At 35.9% G+C, this 24,451-nt stretch overlaps 3 protein-coding genes across 3 annotated transcripts; 1 reads left to right on the top strand and 2 right to left on the bottom strand.

Annotated features, from left to right (window-relative positions):
• Window positions 1-1,797: 1,797 nt before the first annotated feature.
• On the bottom strand, window positions 1,798-6,297 carry LOC110961003 (low choriolytic enzyme). The gene is made up of 7 exons (XM_022208451.2): window positions 6,246-6,297; window positions 5,996-6,058; window positions 4,602-4,651; window positions 4,419-4,488; window positions 4,233-4,347; window positions 3,205-3,377; window positions 1,798-1,883 (listed from the first exon to the last, which is right to left on the bottom strand). Exons 1-7 carry the CDS (start codon window positions 6,295-6,297, stop codon window positions 1,798-1,800), a joined length of 609 nt encoding a protein of 202 aa, XP_022064143.2.
• Window positions 6,298-7,419: 1,122 nt separating this feature from the next.
• On the top strand, window positions 7,420-12,282 carry zcchc9 (zinc finger, CCHC domain containing 9). Its single transcript, XM_022208453.2, has 6 exons — window positions 7,420-7,511; window positions 8,681-9,054; window positions 10,467-10,617; window positions 10,736-10,828; window positions 11,962-12,030; window positions 12,103-12,282. The coding sequence occupies exons 2-6, from the start codon at window positions 8,683-8,685 to the stop codon at window positions 12,213-12,215; spliced, it is 798 nt and encodes a 265-aa protein (XP_022064145.1). The 5' UTR covers window positions 7,420-7,511; window positions 8,681-8,682; the 3' UTR covers window positions 12,216-12,282.
• A 2,173-nt stretch (window positions 12,283-14,455) lies between these two features.
• On the bottom strand, window positions 14,456-22,868 carry ntmt1 (N-terminal Xaa-Pro-Lys N-methyltransferase 1). The gene is made up of 4 exons (XM_022208459.2): window positions 22,725-22,868; window positions 17,225-17,384; window positions 16,312-16,564; window positions 14,456-14,975 (listed from the first exon to the last, which is right to left on the bottom strand). The coding sequence occupies exons 2-4, from the start codon at window positions 17,381-17,383 to the stop codon at window positions 14,719-14,721; spliced, it is 669 nt and encodes a 222-aa protein (XP_022064151.2). The 5' UTR covers window position 17,384; window positions 22,725-22,868; the 3' UTR covers window positions 14,456-14,718.
• Window positions 22,869-24,451: the final 1,583 nt, after the last annotated feature.

Below are 24,451 nucleotides of genomic sequence, written 5' to 3'. Positions count from 1 at the left end.
TTTGGCAATTTTTTATTCTCTGAGGTAGTTTTCCATCTTTTTGTCCATTTATGGTTGTTTTGCCACAATTGTGTCTCTTTGAGGTCATTTTCGGTCCTTTTGTGGCCACTTTGTGTAACTGTAAATAGAGGTCAACACAGAAAGACACTAAACACCTGAAAGAAACACAAACCGACAACAAAGGACATAAAATGACGACAAAACTATGTAAAATGACCACAAAGACACAAACTGTCAACAGAATAACAAAAACATACAAAATCACTGCATAGACACACAAACTGTCAGTTTGTGGTTTTTTTAGCTGTCATTTGTGTCTTCGTGGTACTTTTGTCTTTTTTAGCGTCCTTGGTCTTTTATTAACTCTTTTTAATGTTTTTTTTCATATTTTTGTGGTCATTTTATGTCTACAGTTTGTGTCTTCTTGCAGTAATCTTTGTTCATTTTCCACAGTTTATGGTGATTTTAAATCTTTCTGCAGCTGTGTAGTGACCTCTTGTGGTCAGTTTGTGTTTCTTAGAGTCATTTTGTCTCTTTATGGTCCCTGAGCAGCTCTGTGTATATTTTGCAACTATTGTTGTGATTTTGTCTGTCTGTGGTCATTTGATGGTTATTTTTGTCTGGTTTCAGATGTTTTCCATCTTTTTTGTGATCACTTTATGTCTGCGTGATTTTTTCTCTTGCTATGCTTATTTCTTGTCTTTTTATTGTCATTTTGCATCTTTATGTTGTCATTTCTGGCTCTATGATCATTTTGTGTCTGTAGTAATTTGTTTTCCTTTGTGGTAATTTCTGTCCCTTTTTGGTGATTTTCGATGTTATTGTGGACATTTTGTGTCTCTGTGGTCATTTTTTTGTGTCTTTCTCGCTGCTTTGTCTCTTTCTGGTCATTTTGTACCTCTCTGGTCATTTTCTGTCTCTTTGTGGTTGTTTAGCGTCCTGCTGTGATTGTTGTTCTACTTTTTGGAGTCATTTCATATCTCTTTGTGGTCATTTTTACCCCCCGCCTCCACGAAGTGGAAAAGGGGGATATAGGTTTGGCCTCCGTGCCTCCGTGCTTCCGTCCGACATGAAGGGGACGGCTTTTCTCGGAAACTATTACAGCTAGGATTACTAAATTTAGTGTGTAGCTTCACACCATGGACACCTTGATCAAGTTCAAAAATGAGACCTGTGCGATAATATTTAACAGAGTTATGGCCCTTTATCACTATTCTGGATATAGACTCATAGACACATGTGGCGGGGGATATTGATGACCATGTCGTCTTGTTTTTTTTTTTACATTTTTGTGAATAATTTGAGTATTTTCTTTGTCATGTCTTTCCCTTTGTGAACATTTGTATCTCACAGTCGGATTTTTGTCTTTTGTGATCTTTTTAATTGTCTCTGGTCATTTTCCATCTTTTTGTGGCCATTTTCTTCGTCTTTATGGTTTGTCTTGTAGTCATTTTGTGTCTTTTTATGGTCATTTGTGTCTCTGAGTAGTGGTTTTCCATATTTTTGTGGTCATTTTGTGGTCGGTTTGCATCTCCTTGTGATCATTCTGTGCCTTTGTGTTGATACTGCTCAGTAAATTGTTGTACTCTATAGACGTACCACAGTTGTAAAGTTCTTTTACTCTCTTGACGTCCGTCTCGGTCATTTTCACTCTCTGTCCCATCCCAGTCACGTCTTTCTTAGCGACAATGGTTGGCAAACCGTTGGATGAAAAGAAGCCGCTGACAGAAATAACATATAAATAACTTTTACAGAACGATACAAATCTGATTCCATGCCTTTTTTTTCTGGGACTCTTTACCTGCCGTAGTGCATGATGGACGTGGTGTCATACGCGAGGTTAAAGGTTTCACCATCATACATTTGGAAGTTTTTCTCCTTCCCTGAAACACAAAAACACTTTAAAACAAACAGGATTTATTTCTTTTAATGATAAAAATGTAAAATCGGTGATTAAAGATCTCATGGACCTACCTGGGGAACGCTGCTTTGCAAGGAAGAGAAATTCTTGGCAAAAATGTTGGTTGTTAGAGAATCAAAGTTAAATAAAGTGAAGTAAAGGTTCCTCAACACTCAGGAGGAATGAAGTAAGACATCCGTGTTTTAGGCCAGAATGTTGATCTCTAACCAGTGGAGGTTCTACCACACCACTTATAATGCAGTTCTGAGATCCACCCAGAGGAGTTTTACAACAACGAACATCTCAAAGTATCGGAGTAAGAACTAAGAATCCTCTTGGATGAAACGTCCTCAAGAACCCAAACCTTCTAAAGATGCATTTAGTGTCATTATAAGGCGTCTTTCCACTGAAGAAACTCAAGATGGTGCAAAAATTTACAGGAACAGCTCCATAATCATTGTTTTCAGACTTTTTGTTTCCATGTGGTGTAAAGTCCAACAACTCTGAGCGCTCTAAAACGACGGCAAACAGCCGTTAATGGACGCAATTCTGGTTCTGTGTAGGAAACAGAACAATGGAAGTTTGCTTTGTTCGCCTGTATGGTGAATTTTGTGTTGCTGCTGATGATGTTAGGGTAGAGAAAGCCATTATTGTTGTCATCTCTAGTGAAACCAATCAGACGTGGAAGCACCTACACTGGAAAATGAACATTTTCTGCCCTAAAAACTGCGATGGAAGAAGTTCTAGAGGGACGGTTTTGACCCCAATCCGAGTCTGATACCACGTTCCCAGATAACACACCTCAAGTATTGTAGACTAGCTGTAGTACCCGTTTGTTCCATCATCTAATCTTTAACACTGCACTGACCTGAGGATGTGGGCAGGTCAAGGGTGTTGTTGGGGGTTTAGCCAGTAAAAGGGCACCATGACAAAGATTTCTGTGATGCTAAATGACGTCTGGGATACTTAACGACTCCCCTCTTGTTGCCAATATCATGCATCCATTAATCAAAACAACAATATTTTTACAAGACAAGCAACCATGGTGCTCACTTTGAGAAAAATTACTCCGATTTACAGCACTTACATTTAAAAACAAACAAAAATAACCAGCAAAAGCAGCTGAATTAGTGGTTAGCATCTAAAGTTTGTTATGGATCCATGGCACGTTCTGGACTGTTTTTGTTTCCATGTGGATTTTTGGAAGTCTTCAAGTGGTGCTTTTGAGCCACAATTACACATTATGGAGGTAGAGTGGGTGGATTTCAAGTTTTTCTAACCGGTACTGTTCCAAGTGTGGTTACCTGACATGATGTTTTCGGACAGGATGGTGATGTACTGTCCACGGTCTGTCCTCGTGTGTTCATGGTGGAATCCCAGAGCGTGGAGGACCTCATGGACGATGTTTCCCACGATGCACTGGGGGCCAACGAACACCAGCTGCTTGCCGCCTTTGTAGCCGACAAATGACGCACATCTGGAGGAAAACATTACAAAATTTCTTGTCACTGACTAAAATTACAGAAAATTAAAGCTGCTGTGATGATTGATTGGATTCCAGACGAGTCCACAATGAGCAAAAAACAGACATGCAACAACAGTTTTACTGCAGCCTAGCACCACAAGTAACAACTAAAACATCCTAAAAAACAGAGACCGAGCAAGAAAGAGACTAGTGAGGGAGGCCACCAAGACACCTATGACTGGACTAGAGTTCACCAGAAGACATGTGGAGACTCTGAAGACACCTGGAAGAAGGTTCTTTGGTCTGAGGAGACCAGGATGGAGCTTTATGTCCATCAGACTAGATGATGTGTTTGATGGACACCAAACACTGAACATCATCACCAGAAACACAGAAACACACCATCCTCACGGTGGAGCATGGTGGTGGCAGCATCATGGTGTTCCTCAGCAGCAGGTCCTTAAAGGCTTGCAAAGGTAGAGGGCAAATGAAATCCTGGAGGACAACCTGATGCAGTCTGAAGAGAACTGAGACTTTGAGAAGATCAGTTTTCCATCCAGATGATGAGTCGAAGCAAACAGACAAAGATCCTCAGAGATGGTTTGAAGACAACAATGTGGAAGTTCTGGAGTCCAGTCCTCAATCCAACTGACAGTGTCTGGACCTGAAAAGTCCTGTTTTCTGAGGATCCCTGTGGAACCTGAGAGAGTGTGAACAGTTTTATGAAGAAGAATGAGGTAAAACTGCAGTATCCAGATGTTCAGACTGATGGACACCAACAGGGTCCATCATGGAACTAAACATTCATCTACTAAATCCTGACAGGAAGGAGGTGATTGGTTGGAACATGAGTCCAGCTCTACCTACCCTTTGCTGGGTCTGAAGAACAGGTAGTCTGTCTCGGTGGTCCTCTCGTGGAAGGTGATGCAGGTGTGTTTGGACAACATCTCCATGGCAGCCAGGATGTCTCCAGTCCGGCTGACTGGAAAACAAACCGACTGTGAATCAAAGACTCCAGAGATCTTTAACCGTCACCACCACCAGTCTTCTTACCCAGATCTGAGCTGATCTCGTACGGTATCTTCGTCGTCAGCCACCTGGAGCCCACAGCATTCCTGTCGTCCTGGAGATACAAAGTTAGGTTTTAATATTAATAAAACATCTCAATTTTATCCTCAGATTGAAGAAAAGACTCTCAGTAATCTCCTAAATCAGAAAACAAATGATTTTACCCACTGATAGAACTATGTCTCCCTCCCTCAGAGCAAAATCGTTGGACATCAGCTCTGCAAAACAAAACACAAAGAAATATACCAAACAGAGTCAAGTTTTCTAGAAGCAGCTCAATAAAACCAAAAAATTCTGAAGGTTGTTTAACCCCGAACCCTAAAAGTCGAGTTTTGAAAGGAGAGTTTAATTTAAAAAGTTGCCACAATTAAGACATTTATCAACCAGAAACCGTGAAAAGCAAAAAGAATTGTTGGATTTTCAACTTTCCAACAGAACCTGAAGGGATCAAGTGGTTCTAACTGGAGAAATAGCCAAATCTAACCTCAAATTCAAGTTATTCTGGACAATTCCTAAGTAGGTATGGACAACATTACATTACGTTGGACAAGTTTAAGTTTTTTTAGTTGCTCGAAAGTATCTTCAACAACTGGCTCCTCTGCTCACTGTTTCTGAGCCATGCTACACTTCACTGTCAGTGTAATTGTCCAAAAAGATTAAAACCTTCTCTAACAAAACTTAAAACTTGTCTAAAGTAAAATAAAATTGTCCAAGATTGACTGAAATTTTGTCCAAAATAACAAAAAATGTCACATGACTCAGAATCGATCCAAACCTACCAATGAATCGTCTGAAACGCCTCCAAAACTGCAAAAAACCTCCAAAAAAGTTGTCTAAAATAACTTTAAAACGTGTCCAAAGTAACAACAAATGTCAAAAATGATTAAAATGTGTCCAAACCTACTTAAGAATTGTGCAGGATAACTCGAAAATTCTCCATAACTACATGAAACTAGTTCAAAGTGACTAAAATTTAGTTTAAAACGATAGAAGCTTCCCCATGCTGAATGGATCTCTAACAACCTGCTCCTCTGTTCACGGTTTGAGCCATGCTGCACTTTACTCTCAGTTTAATTGTCCAAAACAACTCAAAAACTGTCCACAATGACTAAAAACGTGTCTAAAATAAATTTTTTTTTTTTTTTTTCTGTCTTTTTTCTGTCTAAAATAAATTAAAACTTGTCAAAAGTAATCTAAAGTTGTCCAAAGTAACAAAAGATATTATAGATGATTCAAAACCAAGCCTAACCTACCTATAAATCGTCCAAATCACCTTAAAAAATGGTCTAAAATAACTTTAAAACTTAACCAAAGTAACAAAAACTGTCCAAAACGACTAAGATCTTGTCCAAACCTACTTAAGAATCATCCAAAGCAACTTGAATACGCTCCATAGTTGCATTAAACTGGTTCAAAAATGACTCGAATTTCGTTTAAAATGACGATAGAAAGATGCTCACCATGCTGGATGGATGTCAGACTACTTCTGTTCTCTGTGTCTGAGCCATTTCTTGTTTTATTTTTGTGTAAAGTTGTTAAAACGGCCCGTTAATAAAACTCACCCTGTAACGTTTCTGGGTTGGAGTCCATGTAATGAACGGCTCTGATGATCCAGTCCTCCTGATCTGAAGAAAAAACATGTTTATTCAACTGAAAACATCAAAAATATTCTTCAAAAAGCTTTAAAGTCAGAGCAAACGTCACCTGGTTTCTGGTCTGGTCGAGGACTGCAGCTCCCTGAAACAAACCACAAGAAAACCTTCAGTTTGTTTGTCTAAACTGCAGCAGATTTTAAGGTTCTTTTTTTCTTACCAGGTTCGAGGTTTTCGGTGAACAGAAAAGCAACAACGAGCAGCTGCAGCATGTTGACGGAGCACCAGCAGCAAACTGACCTTCCACCTCCAAGATAACCTCGTCAGAGTCTGAATGAAATCAGCTGTGAGACTCCAGTCCGACTCCTTCCTCCGATTCGAGGTCCAGTTCTGCTCCACAAACCCAGATCTTCACCTTTACTGGAAACAAATACGCGTTTCTGATCATCAGAAACATTTAAACTGAGGTCGAGGAGCAGAAACATCAAGAAAACACAATGAAGTTCAACAAATAAAGCAGATAAAGTACTAGTAGAATAAATAAATCTGTACATAAAACACATTAAAATACTAAATATACAAAAAAGCACCCAAAAATAAAGAAATATGTGCAGATTAGCTGTTTTTAAGTGTTTTATTTGTTGGTTTGAGCTTCTTTAATGTGATTTTTCTTATTTTTTCTACATTTTTTGAGGTTTTGAGTCATTCTGACGTCGAGTTTTCTTCACTACATTTATTTTTAGTCAATATACAGAATGCTTACTTTCATCTATTTGATGCACAATGGAGCTTTATTGCTTTTAGCATTTATTGTAAATTAAAAAACACTCTTTCTGTGATTGCAGCTTCTTAAATGTGATTATTTCTGGATTATTTTTATTTTAAGAATAGAAAACTTTTGTTATTTTCCCACATCCAAACTCACTTCAACGAGCTTAATATCTACTTATAAAAGACCTACCGACTTAATCATATTCTTAAATATTTTAAATTTCCTCTTTGCTGATGTAATATTGCAAATATTATTTATTAAAAAATGTATTTTATCATAATATTGTTGCGCATATTGTTTTGCATTTTACAGTTGTATATTTTGATGTACTACTTTTTTATAACTGTTGTTGGATTGTGTGAATGCACCGGCATGATTGTTGCTTTATTTAATTGGACTATTTTGTTTTATTTCTATAAATAATAACCAACTGTGGCTCATTAGTTGTTGGTTTAACTGTTAAAATCTCAAGAAATAATCTTTAAAAGTAAACTAAACTAGATTAAAACGTCTCCTTAAAAATAAAAAGCTCAAATAATTCAAATTAGAATGAAATATGTTGAAAAATCCGCAGTTTTTCTCATGTATTTGCTTATATTTGTGCTTCCTGTTGCAGCCTGCAGGAGGCGCTGAGACCGGAAGATGAAGAAAAACCGTAGAAGAAGAAAAACTTCCGGTAGAAAACGTAAACACACGTGTTAAAATACTCTGCAGGTAACTTAAATGACTGTTTTTACTCATTTAAACGTTACTTTTACAATCGTTTCGTCCACCCAGAATCTGTTTCTTCTTTCGGCTTCATGTCTGATGATTTCAGAGCCGAAAAATGTTCTGTTTTTAGCGGAAATAACCGGAAGTGAGGGTTAGGAGCTAGCAGCTAACGAAGCTAAAAGTGTGTTTAGTTAAAAATAATCTGGGATTTAGACAAAATAGTTTAGCTGTTAATGTGTTTCTAATGGTTTTAATGCTTTTCTGGCGGTCCCACGGTGTTAAAATCAACGTTAGATTCAATAAAACGACAGAAAACTGGACTCTTTTGACTAATTTTATTATCTGACGGTGATGTTTTCGTAAAATATTTGTTTAAATTAACTGTAGCTAAAACAAACAGTAAAAAATAAAGACACTTACTGGGTTCTAAAGGTGTTAAATATCTCAGTTAAAGTCTTCAAACTGTGTTAAACTCACTGTCAGATGTTTAAAACCTTTTTTCAGCACAAAAATGGCTGATTGGTGATTTTCCTGCTTTTTCACGTGAATCTAACATTAAATCGGGTTTCAGGATTTTCATGATTAATATTTTTAAACTTTAGTTTTTATTAGTACGTAATATTTTGCCAATATTTTCAGACATTTTAATAATATTTTTATGCATTTTAGATATGTGTCACGTATTTTAATAATATATTTCAGACATGTTATTAGTATTTTTATGCATTTTTTAAAAAACTGTTTAAAGTCTTTACTTACTTAAAATACTTTAGTTGTTTTAGACATGTCTCAGATATTTTAATCATTTTAAAAAATATATTAATGTGTTTCCCACACATTTGTTAAAATTTGTGGGCATTTTTAGGACAGTTAATTTTAATGTTTTGACTTTAGGAATTATTTTTTTAGATATTTTCAAACGTGTGTCAGATTTTAAAATTCATCTTATTTGGCTTATTTTCAAATATTTCAGTGTTTTGGCAATTTAGGGTTTTTTGTTGTTTTTGGATATTTGTTACTAAATATATATTCTTTGAGAACTTTAGTAAATATTTTTAAAATGTTATTTATATTTTTCAGACATTTTTATTCTTATGTATCTATAAAAATTCACTTAAAGCTTTGAAAGTGTAAATGTTTCCCTCCAAAGTCATTATTTAATCGTTTTCCAGTGATGACGAGGTGGGCCAGAGCCAACAACGTCCACAAACACAAACCAGCCGAGGCGACGCCCTGGAACCAGCTGAGAGGACGAGGAGGAGGAGGAGGAAGATCTGGAGGACGAGGAGCAGATGGAGGTGAAGGAGGAAGTCATGGAGGTCAGAGAGATCCTCTGAGGAAAACTCAACCCGTAAAGAAACCGAACCGTAAGAAGAAAGAATACGTGGACGAAGACGTGAACGGCTTCCTGGAGTTTCTGCAGCAGAACGGAGGAACGAAGGACGAAGAGAAAGAAGTGAGGGCGGACATTCAGACGGCCTTAAAGAAGGACAGGAGGAGAGAAGAGCGGAGGGTGAAGAGGCAGAACGACAAGAAGACCAAAATGGTGATTTAAAGAGACGTCCTGCTTTGAACTTTTACTGAGAAATTAGATTATTTTTAAACTGATCTCACGTTTGAAACAAAATCCAGCTTCTTGTTGCTCCTCAGGAAAATAAAACTAAACTACAGGAAGATTTTGAGTCTTAATTTAAGTTTCAGCTGAGGTTCTGAAGCTTTAAAAAGTCTGAAATATTCAGAAAAATCATTTAAAATGTTCAGAAAATCTCATCTACTCTGATAAAAAGTAAATAGTTTTCATTTAATTGGGTAATTCTGCTGCATGTTTTATTAAATAATGAGTAAAATCACTAATAATTACTTTTAAATGTGATTTTACTGTAAAACAACTGCTGCATTTTAAAGACATTTCATTGATATTTTTCTAGATGTTTATATTTTATTTTTTGCTTGGGATTTTTTCAGAATCATTTTCTTTGTAGTTTTGCTCATATTACTAATATTTTAAAAATATTTTAATACAAAAAAATCTTAATTTTATTTCAAGAATCATAAATAGTTTATTTGTATTTTTTCTCTGGCCAGTAGTTTTGTTTCATTAAAATTTATAAATTTGGTTGTTTAATATTTAATTCTTTCAGCAGATTTTTTAAAGACATTTTAATAACATTTTTCCAGATATTTATTTATTATTTGTTGTTGTGGGAGGCTTCAAGTACAAACATTGCACAAACATTTAAACAAATGTTTAAAATTCATTTTCAGATGAGAAAAAATCTTCAGTTTCAATTACAGAACTCTAAAGTGTAGTTGTTTTATTTTTAAATTGTTTTTTTTAGCGTTTTCTGGCGAGTAGCTTTACATTTATAGTAAAATGTAATTTGTTTGTTTGTTTTGTCTTTTATTGTTTATTTTAACAATATAATTTTTATAATATTTTCCCAGACATTTATTCACTTTAAAATAAGAAAAAGTCTTGAATTTTATTTTGACAATTCTAAAATATATATATTATTTATTTTTAAATATTTTTAAAGCCTTCTTTGGTCTGTAGTTTCACATTTTAGTCACATTTTTTTATTAAGTTGCTTATTTTTACATTTTATTCTTTATTCCGGTACTCTTATTCCAGATATTTGTGTATTTTCTGTTTTAATGAGCGGATTTTTATTACAAACTTTGTCTAATATTTTGTTTTTTTTTAAATTAATTTTCAGATGACAAGTTTAGAATTTAATTTACAGAATTGCAGATTTTTAAAAAAATTTTAAATATATTTTTATGACCTTTTTGATTTCAGCTGAATCAGACCAGAGGACGTGTTTTATTCTCTGATATTTTAAAATATGTGTGTGGACTTTAAATAGCAGGTTATTGTCTGTTTCCTGCTGTTGGTCAGGTGTTAAAACGTTTCTAAAACGTGTAAAAGCGTTTAATGTCTGATCTTCTGGTCCTCAGGTGTGTTTTAACTGCAGGAAGCCGGGTCACGGTTTGTCCGACTGTCCGGAGGCCGACAGAGACGAGGAGATGGGACGAGACGTTTGTTACCGCTGTGGATCCACCGAACACGAAATCCACAAATGTAGAGCCAAGGTGGACCCGGCCATGGGTGAGACCAACATCTGGATGAGCTGCCCTAACATCTGGATCCAGCATGTGGGCTGAAGCTGCTTCTGTTCTAACACACATCATCCGTTACCTGTTCTGTCTGTCGTGGTTTTTTCCAGGTGAGTTCCCGTTTGCTAAATGCTTCATCTGCTCTCAGACCGGTCATCTCTCCAGATCCTGTCCCGACAACCCAAAAGGACTTTATGCTCAAGGTACCGACAGATAAACGCGAGGATCAATCATCAGTTTATTATTGATCAGAGCAGCTGCTGGTGGGATTTAAATATTCATAATAAATCTAAATATTAATCAACTATTTAAAACAAAATATCAATAAACTATTTATTTTTTTATATATTTAAATTTAAATATTAATGTGTTTTAATTTATAATATTATTTACATTAAATATTGATATATTTAAATATTCATATATTTTACATTTGAATATGGATATATTTTAATGTGCATATTAGTATAATATTTTACATTTATATATTATAATATTTAAATCTATTAATAGACTACATTAATTTAGATGCTAATGTGATGCTTCAATTTAAATAGAATATTTTAATTTAAATAATATATTTAGGTGTTTTTAATCATTAGATGCTGTGAAAGAAATAAGCTTTTTTTTCTAATGGTCACACCATTCATATTTATTTTAAAAACAAGTCCTTTTTTCAGACATGATTTTAATTTGAAAATGTTTTGCAAACATTTCCAGATATTTTATTAATATTTTTCGGTATCTTTTAAACATTTTTTTTAGCTTTTAACAACAAGAAGAGTTTTATTAATATATTTTAATAATATTTTCCATTTTATTAATACATTTTGGACCTTTTTAAGCATTTTATAACTTTTTGGAAAATGTTTTTAGATATTTCCTTAAAACTTTTCTTAAATGTTATGATTTTTTTTTTCATTTGGACTTTTTGTGTTTTAGAAATGTTTTTTTATATATTTTTCTGACATTTTAATAATATTCAAATATTTATTTGAATATTTGAACTTTCACTTTATTTATTTTAAATTAAAATATTTTTATTGTTTACATTTTATTAATATTTTTCCAGATTTTTTCTGTAAGTCTGAGACAGTTTAGGTATTTTTCACAAAATGTATAATTTTATTAATTTGTTAAAAATATATTTTAAAACATTTAAATGTTCAATTTGTGGTCTTTTTTTTAAACAATTTTTAGTTAGAAAATATTTTCAGACACTTTGTGATTCTCTGCTTCATTTAAATAATATTTTCAGACATTTATTTCTGTTTTTGTTGTTTGATGTTCTGCAGCTTTAATTAAAGTCGATTTATTTATCGTTTTCATATTTTAGGAGGCTGCTGTCGTGTTTGTGGTTCGGTGGAACATTTCCAGAAGGATTGTCCAGAACATCAGGCAGCCAGTGAGTGTCTGGATTATTACTGATGATCGATCGATTATTGGAGGTTTTATTGACGCTGTGATTTGGTTCCAGCGAACTCGGTGACGGTCGGCTGGTTGTCCAACAACATGAGCGCCGACCACGAAGACGTCCACGTCCCTCTGAAGAAGACCAAGACCAGGACGCCCAAAGTGGTCCACTTCTGATCATTAATAAAAGATCCTTCAGGTTTGAAACGTTTCTGTTAATAAAGAATTTATATTAAATGTGAAATCTGGAGTTTGTTCTGATTTATTATCCTGTAAAAATACAAATGTTTGCTTTGAAATAAAAGTCTGTTTTTGAGCTGAAAACCATTTTTATGTCAAATTAATCCGTGTTTTCTGGACGCTTTCTTCATTTTTTACTAGTTTCATGGAGCTTGTTCTTGTTTTTTCAGACATTTTATTGAGCTTTATTTTTGTCTTAGTTTTGATTTAATATCGTGTAAAATGATAAAAGTTTGATTTAAGTTAAAATCTGTTTCTGAGCTTAAAACCACTGTTAGATTGTAGAAATGCTCATGTACATTTTTTAGATTTTTTTCCACTTAATTGTGCTTTTTAGACATTTTATTGAGGTTTGTAGGTGTTTGATGGTCTTTCTTTTACATTTTTAGATCTTAATATCTTACTAGTTGTGAATTATGTTCAAACATTTAATGATTAAAAACATGTTTGGGTCATTTTAGACCATTTGAATCATTCTGGATAATTTCTGAGCAGTTCTGAGTCGCTGCAGACTGAACATTCTCAGTTTGGCAAACTTTTGATTTTTTAAAAATCATTCTGGACAAACAAAGTAAATTAAGGCCATTTTTAGTCATTTCTGACCTTTGAGGGATAAAAAACACTGAGTTCTGTTAAAAACCTGCTCAGTTTTAGGTCTCACAGTCTGAACACTGAACCTGGTTTCTGTTTAACTCCATTTTATCCACATTTTTGGACTTTTTTTTTAATCATTTCATGTCACAAATTTTATATGATTTTTTAAAACTTTTTGTGTTAATTTTGGAACAATAACTGAGTGATCCTGAACACGTTTTCAGACACTTGGACCAAATCTTGGAGCATTTCTGAGTCCTCGTGGACTGAATTTTGGTCAGTTTGCTAAATTTTGAACAATTTTAAGTCAGTTTGAAAATTTTCACTTCATTCTAAAAAAAGTAATTTTGGACAAATTTCAAGTAAATTAAGATTTTTGAATAATTTCTGAAAACCTTTTGTGTCGTGTTGACCATTTTTCATCACCATTTTCTCTACATCCAGCTCTAAGCATGAATATTATGGGATGCATCCTGGTGTTAACAGAAACAGTCACTGGTTCCCTCTGATTGTTCACCACAGAAAACTTACTTTGGGCTCATTTAAAGTCGTTCCATTTTCTGATTCGTCTGATTTACCTGAAACTTTAAATATTGAAATATCTAATACTTTAAAAGATAAAAGGTTTAAAAAATGCCCATAAATCTGAGTTTGTTTAAACAACAACATCTGAGGAACTGTTAAAGATAAAAACCTGAAAGTTTCTCTCTTATTTCTCATCATGTCATTGATTCAGAATCTGGAATATCGGACAGAAGATCAATAATCTCTGATTGTGGGGGAGATTAAATTACAGCCAGAAATGTGATGGGAGCAGGTCGGGGTGGATGGACGGGTCAACAAAACGTATCAGTAATGAGTACGAAATAAAAGTGAATTCGTCATGAAAAGTTCCATTTTTGAGCTCATAATAATCCAGAAGTTAACCAGTGATGCTTTCTGATCCTCATGTAGCTGCAGCTCACAATAATAGAAAACTAAACATGCAGAACACTTTAATAGGAAATACTTGGTCACAAAGATGGAATTAAAGGTCTTCTAGTGGAACTTTTAGAACTGATTGAGCAGGTTTGACAAGTGGAACGACAGAAACTAAAATATTAGTAGATAGTCTGATTCAGTCTAATCCATAACCAGATTATTGATCTACTGTTCAATATTAGATTCTGAATCAATGACATGATGAGAAATAAGAGAGAAACTTTCAGATTTTTGTCTTTTAACAGTTCCTCAGATGTTGCTGAAGTAACCAGTAGACTTTGTAGGGTTCGTATGCTGGTGGTGGAGATTGTCCTGTTTGAAGCACACTTGTTTTACCTCAGTAGAAGGTTTAAGATCTAATATTCCCCCTAAAAAAAGTCTAATAGTTCCTCAGATGTTCAGACAGACTCAGATTTAAACATGAGAAAAAACCTGATGGAAGTGGATCAACGCGCAGATTTTAATAAAAAATATCTGATAAAGTGTTGAATATATGAAGCTAAAACTTCAGATATCTTCATAAATATTCATATCTGATGCTCTGAAAGTCCCAGGTGGAGCTGAAGGTTCTGCTGGTTTCTGATAATAAAACTGAGAATGACTGGTGATGAATGTTTTTTATTATTTATGAACCTGCTGTTGGGTTTCAATGAACAAACGTCTGGTCTATAAAACGTCCCTCAGGCTTCAACGTAAAAAAGCAGCAAACATTCGTCTTCTGAAGCCTCCAGGTGAACATTTTCTCGACCCCAACGATGAACTAATCGTTGAAACAGTTCGACGGCGTTTAGTCCGATAAAAGACGATGAGGTCCAGAAGAAAGCGTCCTCGTATTTCTGAATAAAAACTCTAGAAACCTGCTGCTCTATCTCAGAGCCAGGATGTGGACCTGGTAGATCTCCTTGGGAAAGTTCATCTGCTGCTCCTCGTGGACGATCCGGAGTCCGGCCGAGTCCACCAGGCGGCGGACGATGGCCAGGTCCCGGCAGACGCTGCTGTCCACCTCATCGGGGACGACGCCTTCGTACGAAACGTTGTCCTTGATGACGATGAGGCCGTTTGGACGGAGAGCTTTCTGACAGCGACGCAGGAAACTCACCAGGTGTTCATCTGTCAGGTGACCTGCAGGAAAGATTCAGAGTTAAAACGGAACCCAAACGGACTTCTAGCTCAGAAAACACAACTCAGATGAACCTTAAGCTGTAGGACAGTCTCCATGGACCCGTCCATCCACCCCGACCTCCTCCAAAGACTTTTGGATTTAAAATGAAACCACAACGAGTTTCTGTCTCACAAACCCAACTCACGTGAGCGTTCCTGTTTGATTTAAACTTTCATTGACAGGAACGTCACCATGGAGCTCTGAGACAAAAGTCATCCTTCATGTTTGGAGTAGAAACATGGAAAAACTGAAAATACATCATACCACAGATCAGCAGCTCAAAATAATATTTTCTGACATTTTAGTAAAATTGTAAGCAGTTTTTTGTTTTCTGTTTTTAAAGAAACACTTTGATATAAGACACTTTATTCATATTTTTAATATGAATGTATTTCAGACATTTCATTAGTATTTCTTGGAAATTTTTAGCCACATTATTTTATTAACATATTTCTAAAGTTGCATTAATATTTTGTAGATTTTTACATTTTTATTTTAATTATTTTTGAACATGTTAATTATTAGGTTTTAGAAATATTTTTCTGACTTTTTCTTCTTTTTTGGGACAACTAATATTTTTCTGAAATTGGATTCATATTTTGTAAAGTTTTAAAACTGAACAGGTTTTTTTGGGACTTGTTATAAGAAATGCTTTTAATATTTTTTTACGCGTTTTTGGACATTTAAAAAATACATATTTTAAATAGATTTTTGTTGTAATGTCTCAGGGAACATTTTTCTTATTTTTTGCAGACGTTTCTGTTGCACAAAAATATTTTATTTACATTTGCTGGACTGCTTTTTCCTTTTTATTTTTTTTCTCTAATATTTGTTTCAAAAATATGTTGTTAAAATGTCATTCATATTTGTGCATATTTATTAATTATTTAATTAAAATTATTTTTCAGACGTGCCTCAGACATTTTATATATTTCTGAAAAATATATAGTTTTAGAAAAAAAATCTGGCATTTTATTAATATTACTTTTACAAATTCTAGTAATAGTTTACTTCCTGAAATATTATTACAACTTCAATGTGCGAAGTTGGTCAATGGGCAATTTTTACGAAGAATTTCATCAATAATTTACTAATATCTTTATAAATATTCATATTTTATGCTGTAATCAAACCAATCAGAGGAGGTCAGGAGAAGTCGTTCTTTAATATTATAATTAGAGATATAAGATCTGTTGTTATTGTCTTTGTCTAATAAACACTTTTCAGCTTCAGGAACCTCCAGGAACCTCCAGGAACCTTCAGGAACCTTCAGGAACCTTCAGGATCCGGACTCACCGATGACCCACTGGATCCAGATCACGTCGTATCTTCCGGCCTCCGGTTTGAAGTCCTGCAGGCCACAGCAGAAGTAGTTTCCGACCCTCTTGGCTTCTTCTCCCAGGTAGGGTTTGGCTTTATCCAGGAACTCCTGCGTCACGTCCACCAGGTCCACGGTCTTAAAGAGCGGCAGCAGCAGCCGCTTGGAGATCCGACCGATGCCAGCGCCACAGTCCAGAGCACAGCCGGGACTCGTCTTCCCCTCGCCTTCCTACACAGAAGTTAGATATAATAATACAAGCATGATACCGCCGCCACCGTGCTTGACAGGAGGTTTGGTGTTCTCACAAACAGAAATGTTAATATTTGGTTTAGTTGGTCCATTTCCACCTCAGTTTGCTCGTTTTCTGTTAGTTTAATGCCTACATTTGGCTGTTCTGTCTCATTTCTGTTGTTTTGTGGCTGGTTTTGGTCATTTTATGCTTCATTTTGGTTGTTTTGTGTGTTTTATGGTCATTTTTTATGTAAATCCACAGAGCATGATACTGCCACCTCCATGCTTGATGGTAGGTTTGGTGTTCTTGGGGTTAAAGGCCTCAGCCTCAGTTTTTCTTCCATCTGACCACAGAACTTTCCTCCAGAAGGTCTTTTCTTTGTCCATGTGATCAAACAGAGTGGAGCTTTAAGGTTCTGCTTCTGGAGGAAGAACTTCCTTTTTGCAAACGGCACTGAAAGTGGGTCGATGGGCAGTTTGAAATAACTTCTATCGAGGATAAAGTTTGGTCTATTGTGTTGATGGCTGAGCAGAAGGTTTGTGATGATTTCAGATGGAAAAACCCAAATATTGTCGATTCCTTCTGGGCTGAGATTTAAACTAAATGTCTATCTGGAGTCAGTAAGTGCAAATAAACTGCTAAAACAAGCTTCTTACTCCGAGGAACTTCTGCAGGAAGGCCTTGGAGCCGTTGATGTCGATGCTGGAGATGCTGCCGTAGCCTCCTAACATCCCGTCCACGGTGGGAGGAACCTCCCTCCAGTAGTCCTCAGCGTTGGAGTAGAAGCTGGCCTCGTCTTCTGCGATGTCGCCCATCCTGTCCACAGAAAACGCAGGAAAAATCAATAACCAGATCAATAAACAGATCAATAATCACCACCTGGACTCTCAGCAGCATGCAGGCTGGAGTCCTCACAACTAATACGGTTCTGTCGTGGTTTGTCAGCTTGTTTTTTAGACAATATTTTATGATATTTTAAGGACTTTTTTCTTTCATGTTTTTAGACATGTCTAACATATTTTATTCATATATTTTAATCATATTTTCAGACATTCTCTTAGATAGTTTTAGGCATTTTACTGTTGTTCTCAGATAGTTGTTACTAATAGTTTTCTGAAATTGTATGAATATTTTGCAGATTTTTTTATAATATTTTCCTGGACATGTTAATAGTTATGTTATAGAAATGTTTTAAACTATTTGTTTTTGTCTTTTTCTGTTTTTGGATATTTAAAAATATATATTTTGAACTTATTATTCTTTAGTTGACATGAAAAAAAATATTTTAGTTGTTTTTTCTACATTCTTAGTATGTTTTTCTGCTAAGTCCCAACATTTTATTTATATTTGCTGGAATTTTTTTTTCTTTTCTGGAAATTAAAAAAATATATATTTTGAATTTTTTTTCTGTCATGTATCAGACAACAATTAAAAAAAATTTCAGACATTTTAGTTATATTAAAATATTTCATTTATATGTACTAAATATATATATTTTTAGACATTTTCCATGTTTTATATTTTTGGAAATAAAAGTCATGTTATAAAAAAGGGAAACACGGTGGATTCATGTGTTCATTTCTGATGTTATTGCTGAGAACTGACATTCTTTTATTAGCACACATTAGTTTATCTGCAAATGAGCTTTAATCCACATCACTGACATAAAACAATTAAAATACAGCTGGAAAAGAACAGGAAGAAGTAACGGTGGTAATTAAACCGAGGTCATCAGGAACATGGAGAATATGCAGAAACACGAAGAAATATTTTTGTTTTTTTTATTTTTTAGGGATTTTTCTTTTGGGGGGGGTAGAAAAAAGATGGGGTGAGGTTGAAGAGGTGAGGAAGGTTTTTTGGATGATAGAGGATGGATGGAGAGGTGAAGATAATAATAATACATTTTATTTATAGGCACCTTTCAAGACACTCAAGATCACTGTACAGAGGAAACAGATAAAACAGATTCAAATATACAGTTTAAAACATCAGAATTTTAAGAAAACTTAGAAGAAAATTTGGCAATTTTAAAACGATGAGATGAAGGAAGGATGGAGAGGTGAAGATGAGATGGAGGAAGGATGGAGAGGTGAAGATGAGATGGAGGAAGGACGGAGAGGTGAAGATGAGATGGAGGAAGGACGGAGAGGTGAAGATGAGATGGAGGAAGGACGGAGAGGTGAAGATGAGATGGAGGAAGGACGGAGAGGTGAAGATGAGATGGAGGAAGGACGGAGAGGTGAAGATGAGATGGAGGAAGGACGGAGAGGTGAAGATGAGATGGAGGAAGGACGGAGAGGTGAAGATGAGATGGAGGAAGGACGGAGAGGTGAAGATGAGATGGAGGAAGGACGGAGAGGTGAAGATGAGATGGAGGAAGGACGGAGAGGTGAAGATGAGATGGAGGAAGGATGGAGAGGTGAAGATGAGATGGAGGAAGGACGGAGAGGTGAAGATGAGATGGAGGAAGGACGGAGAGGTGAAGATGAGATGGAGGAAGGATGGAGAGGTGAAGATGAGATGGAGGAAGGACGGAGAGGTGAAGATGAGATGGAGGAAGGACGGAGAGGTGAAGATGAGATGGAGGAAGGATGGAGAGGTGAAGATGAGATGGAGGAAGGATGGAGAGGTGAAGATGAGATGGAGGAAAGACGGTGGAGGTAGAGGCAGAAATGATGAGACCTGAAGGAGGGAGAAAAAGTGGGAGTGGAGGGTGAGGAAGGGGTGAGTCAGAGGACGCTCATGAGCATGGTCCACCTCAGGACTTCCTGAACAGCCAGCTCCAGCAGCCCCCCTTCTTTCGTTTCTTCTTCTGTTGCTGCTTCACCTCCAGGTCTCGAGTCTCCTCCTGCAGCTTGATCTCGTCTTCTTGCAGCTCTTTATTTCCATCTTCTGTTTCAGTTCTTCCTTCTCGCTCTGCAGATTCTCATACCTCACCTCCATTTCTGCCTTTTCTTGCTCCAGGTCTTTTTTCTTGTCCTGGAGTCTTTGATTCTCTCCTGTCTTTCTTTTCTGTCTCCAGTTCAGCAATCTTTCCCTGGATTTCTGGATTGTTTTGCTCCAGGATCTCGCTCACCTCTTCTTCCATCTTCAGAGAAGTCTCCTTCATTTCCTCTTTCTGTTCCTCCACTTCTGACTTCTGTTTGCTGGCTGAAGCATTCTGAGCTTCTAGAACTTTCCACAGTCTTTCACGTTCTTTCCTCTCAGCTTGAAGTTCTTTCTTGATCTCTTCTTTTTTTGGTTCTCCAGCTCTATTCTGTCCAGCCTGAGTTTATCCTCGACGTCTTGCAGCTCGTAGGTCCTCTGTTCGAGCTGTTCCACGTCTTCCTTCAGGTCCAGAAGTGAGACTTTTTCTTTTAGCAGATTTAGTCTAAGCTGCTCGAGCTCTTTCTGACATGCCAGGACTTCTTTGTGATGCTCGTCCAGCCCCATTTTTCTGTCTTTGTCCTTCGTTTCAGCTTCTATTCGCTTTTTCACGACGTCTATTTTCTCCTCGTGCAGGTCTTTTGCCTTCTACTCGAGATCTTTCTTGACTTTCTCAATCTCCTTTCTCTCCTCATCGAAGGCCTTCTTCTGCTGTTGCATTTCTTTACTGTCGTCCAGAGATTTGCCGCCTTCTCTCTGCAGGTTCTGGGCGGCTTTAAGACCAGCTGAAAGACTCTGGTTCTCATTTTTCAGTTTCAGGATCTCTCTGTCTTTGAGTTCCAGCTGCTCTCGCATTTCATCAACGTCGTCCATGTAGTCTCCCCAGTTCATGGACGATGTTTTCATGTTATTGAAGGAAACCTCAAAGTCCTGTTGGTCGTCAGACTCCAAGGTGTTCTCAGCCGGTTCTTTGACCTGCATTTACTGTCAGCTACTGGGCTGAAGTGTGGAGCACAAGTTTGTCAGCAACAAAAAATATTCAATAATAAAAGAGAAAAAATGGCAAATTTACTGGTTGAACATGGGCGAGCCGATGAAAAATTTACCCTCACTGTCTCAAATTTTAGTGGCAGCCAGGAGCGCTGCTCTTGATTTTTTCTTTTATTTTCATTTTTTAGCTCCTGGATGTTTGAATTCAGTCTGTTTTTATTATTTCAGTTCAACTCTGTGATTAAAAGTCCTTCATCCACATTCAAGAGGACGTTTAGTCAAAGTTTCCACTTCAGCTGTTTATAGAAGCACCAAGGCCAAAACACACACACACACACACACACACACACACACACACACACACACACACACACACACACACACACACACACACACACACACACACACACACACACACACACACACACACACACACCAGGTCAGCTGTCAGCGCTCGTCTTAGACCTGAAATTGTTTCTGAAGCTCTGACCAACAGCAGAGTGACTGAAAGATTCACGTCAGTCGACCAGAAAACACAGTTTATAGTTAGAATTTAAAGTCATAGGATGTAAACATCACAACAATAACGTGTGTGTAAAACAACAGAAACATCCTTTAAAGCTTTAAACCACACACAGTATGAAATATATCTAAATATTCTGATAGTAATCATTTAGCTGAAGAGCACCTGAAGCTCATGGTAGGTTAAAGGGAGCATTTAAATAATAATAATGGTAATAATATGTTGTCATATAAATGGTTTATTTCTGTACAAAGTTCCCCAACAACTGCAGCTAATAATTATCACCACTGTTGATTATTTTCTAGATTAATTTTTTGTCTTTAAAATGTCAGAAAATGGTGAAAAATTTTAAATTTTCATCTGCAAATGTCTGGTTTTGTACAAAGATCTTCAATTTACCAGGAAAAAACTAAAATAATCACAGAACGTTGATTTTTTTTTTGGGGAAGTTTGCTAAAATCTATGATCAAAACTGATAACTGTGTTTTTTGGTTGAACAGAGATGTCATCTTTGGCTTTAAAACACTGAAAATTTATATTTTCATCATTCTGTGACATCTTAAAAGACAAAACAGTAAAAAATAATCTCTAAAAAATAAGCAAGTTAATAATAAATGAAAATAATAGTAGATTAATTTATATTTTTTTATTTCCTGCCTAAAGTCACATCTGTCTAAAATTCACAGAGTCCTGTTTTAATTTAAATTCATCCTCAATTATTTCCTGAATTAATCAATCAGCTGAAAATGATAAAATCAAACACTGAAGACTTACTCCAAAATGAGAAAATTAATTGCTATTTTATGTTTTATCCTAACACGTTTAAAGTGATTGAAATAAATATGACGTATATTAATATTTTAAGTGAATGAATAAGTTGGTTACAGTAATTTAAAAACAAAACAAAAACACAAACCATTTTTTATTGGCTCACGTCAGTACTTTAATTGTGTTGCTTTATTTTCACTGTCTGATTATTTAAAGATGCATTAAACTGCTAATTTCTCCGTTTTAAATATGTAAAAATATAACGCTTACAGATTTTAAATGTCTTTAAGAGGGAGATAATCTTAATCTTAAGTCTTAACTTTAACTGACTTAATTTTGTAGCTTGCCATCCTGTTTTGTTTTATTTTATTTTACAAATCAACTGAATTTCCACTTGTTGCAGCATATTAGATAGTTCAGACTGTGTTAGATGTGCTAAAAATATAAACTTAATGTAATTTGATAGATGTCTCATTTTAACTGCAAAATATTTTTTCTCAGAGCTTTCTGAGTTTGAAATGGACTCATTAATCCTGTGTTGAACTATTCTTCATTTTTTCTTCATTATATTGTATTAAATGGGTTCATATTTACAGAATTGTATCATGTTGGGAGATGGAATGATTCTGTAAATTGTTTTAGATTGTAAATGTTCCAGAACATTTCTCAGCTCTGCAGCTTTGATACTAAACCTTTAAAATATGACACCTGGCTAACTTGTGAACTAGCTAACATTAGCAGGTAGCTTTCCGTTATGTGCCGTTTTAATGACACACAGTGAGTTTAAACTGACTCTCGTGCAGTGTGTGTGTGTGTGTGTGTATTAAAGTGTGTTTTAATGAGTGTAATGATGTGTTTGTGTGAATTTAACATGAAGTTGTGTGTTTTCAGGTCCTACACGTGCTAACTTTAAGCTAACCGTTAGCCTACTAGCTGCTGCTGCGACGCTAAAAGTGAGACTTTTTCATTCATAAACTTGATTAAAACGGTTCTTTAAATCAGCCACTGACCTGGTCCTCCGTCAGCAGCAGCCTCCTGTCCCTCTCCGGTCCTCGGGCAGCCTCCCCCGGTGTCTCCGGTGTCTCCTGTGTCTCCGTGTTGCTATTTGGGACCAGCGGCGTCATTTCCTTATTTGGTTCCCGGAAGCGGCAGTGACGCAGCGCCGCCTACTGGACGTCACCGTGAACTTCTGGGTCCACGGTGAATGGAAGGAAGGTTAAAAGAAAAAAAAGAACAGGAATCTTCCGCTAAACCATCTCTGATTTACTTTGAAGTTTAATATGATGAAATATAGATATTTAAAATTCTACTTGTGAAATTTCAACTTCATTTATCAAATATTTTCTGAGATATTTGGTTTTAAAAACTGCCTGTCAGGATTTTTTTTTACTTAAGCTGAAATTTGAGTCAATTTGAGTAAAATGATAACTGGGAAATTTTAGTTTAATCTATCTAATATTTTTCAAGACAACTCTTTAAAAACTCTGCCTGTCGACTCATTTTTATCAGGTTTTTTCTCATTTTAATCTGAGTCTGAACAACAACAACATCTGAGGAACTATTCGAATTTTTTAGGGTAAATATTAGATCTTAAACCTTCCATTGAGGTAAAAACAAATGTCTTTCATGTATTTTTTGTGTGTTTCTACATGTTTTTAAACAGGACAATCTACACCACCAGTATACGTACCCTACAAATCTACTGGTTACTTCAACAACATCTGAGGAACTATTAAAGATAAAAACCTGAAAGTTTCTCTCTAATTTCTCATCATGTCATTGATTCATAATCTAGAATATTGGACAAGTAGATCAAATAATCTCTGATTATGGAGGAGTTTAAATAAGATTTTTAAAAAATTGAAGTCATCATAAAAACTTCCATCTTTGAGCTCATTAACAAAAAACTGATAATCCAGAAGTCAACTCGGGTGCTGCACAGTGAGGTAGTGGTTAGCACTTTCGCCTTGCAGCAAGAAGATCCCCGGTTCAAATCCCGGCCTGAGCCTGGGATCTTTCTGCATGGAGTCTGCATGTTCTCCCTGTGCATGCGTGGGTTTCCTCCGGGTACTCCGGCTTCCTCCCACAGTCCAAAAACATGCTGAGGTTAATTGGTTACTCTAAATTGTCCGTAGGTGTGAATGTGAGTGTGATTGTGTGTCTGTATATGTAGCCCTGTGACAGACTGGTGACCTGTCCAGGGTGTCCCCTGCCTTCACCAGAGTCAGCTGGGATAGACTCCAGCACCCCCCATGGCCCTAGTGAGGATAAAGCGGTGTATAGAGAATGGATGGATGGATGTAGCTGCAGGTCACAGTAATACAAAACTAAACATGTAGAATACTTTAATATGAAATTCTTGGTCACAAAAATGGAAAGAAAGTTAATTTTAATTGAATTTCACAGCTGATTGAGCTGGTATGGCAAGTTGTAGCACGAAAACAATAACATTGGTGGACAGTCTGATCTGAGTAGAACAGAGTTATGGAGTGAATGTTTTTTAAATCTGGGAATATTTTTCATTTTTGGACTCTGCTTTGTAGGCATAAACCCTGCACTGATACTTCCCAAAGAAACAACACAAAACTGCAAGATAAGTCTCTTCCAAACTAAAGTTTATGTCTGCAAAGTGAAATCTGAAAATGCAAAATGTGCGCATATTAGTTTTCTTTTTACTTATTCTGAAATTAGTTATTAAATTAAACCCAGTTAAATCCATTGTTAAAATCAGAAGGAT

Source organism: Acanthochromis polyacanthus, chromosome 18, assembly GCF_021347895.1.
Source record: "Acanthochromis polyacanthus isolate Apoly-LR-REF ecotype Palm Island chromosome 18, KAUST_Apoly_ChrSc, whole genome shotgun sequence".
Taxonomy (NCBI): domain Eukaryota; kingdom Metazoa; phylum Chordata; class Actinopteri; family Pomacentridae; genus Acanthochromis; species Acanthochromis polyacanthus.
Note: the sequence above shows the minus strand (reverse complement) of the source record. Positions and strands in the feature narration are given on the sequence as shown.

Bases quoted from the DNA above. Each gene is read 5' to 3' on its own strand.
- LOC110961003 (XM_022208451.2), bottom strand. From the start codon at position 6,297: ATGCTGCAGCTGCTCGTTGTTGCTTTTCTGTTCACCGAAAACCTCGAA. The intron at 6,059-6,245 runs GTAAGAAAAAAA...TTTTTTCTTCAG, and splicing joins CACCGAAAACCTCGAACCTG to ATCAGGAGGACTGGATCATC. The intron at 1,884-3,204 runs GTAACCACACTT...TTTGTGTTTCAG, and splicing joins GTCCGAAAACATCATGTCAG to GGAAGGAGAAAAACTTCCAA.
- zcchc9 (XM_022208453.2), top strand. From the start codon at position 8,683: ATGACGAGGTGGGCCAGAGCCAACAACGTCCACAAACACAAACCAGCC. The intron at 9,055-10,466 runs GTGATTTAAAGA...TCTGGTCCTCAG, and splicing joins ACGACAAGAAGACCAAAATG to GTGTGTTTTAACTGCAGGAA. The intron at 12,031-12,102 runs GTGAGTGTCTGG...ATTTGGTTCCAG, and splicing joins TCCAGAACATCAGGCAGCCA to CGAACTCGGTGACGGTCGGC.
- ntmt1 (XM_022208459.2), bottom strand. From the start codon at position 17,383: ATGGGCGACATCGCAGAAGACGAGGCCAGCTTCTACTCCAACGCTGAG. The intron at 16,565-17,224 runs GTAAGAAGCTTG...ACTTCTGTGTAG, and splicing joins TCCTGCAGAAGTTCCTCGGA to GAAGGCGAGGGGAAGACGAG. The intron at 14,976-16,311 runs GTGAGTCCGGAT...TCTTTCCTGCAG, and splicing joins CTGGATCCAGTGGGTCATCG to GTCACCTGACAGATGAACAC.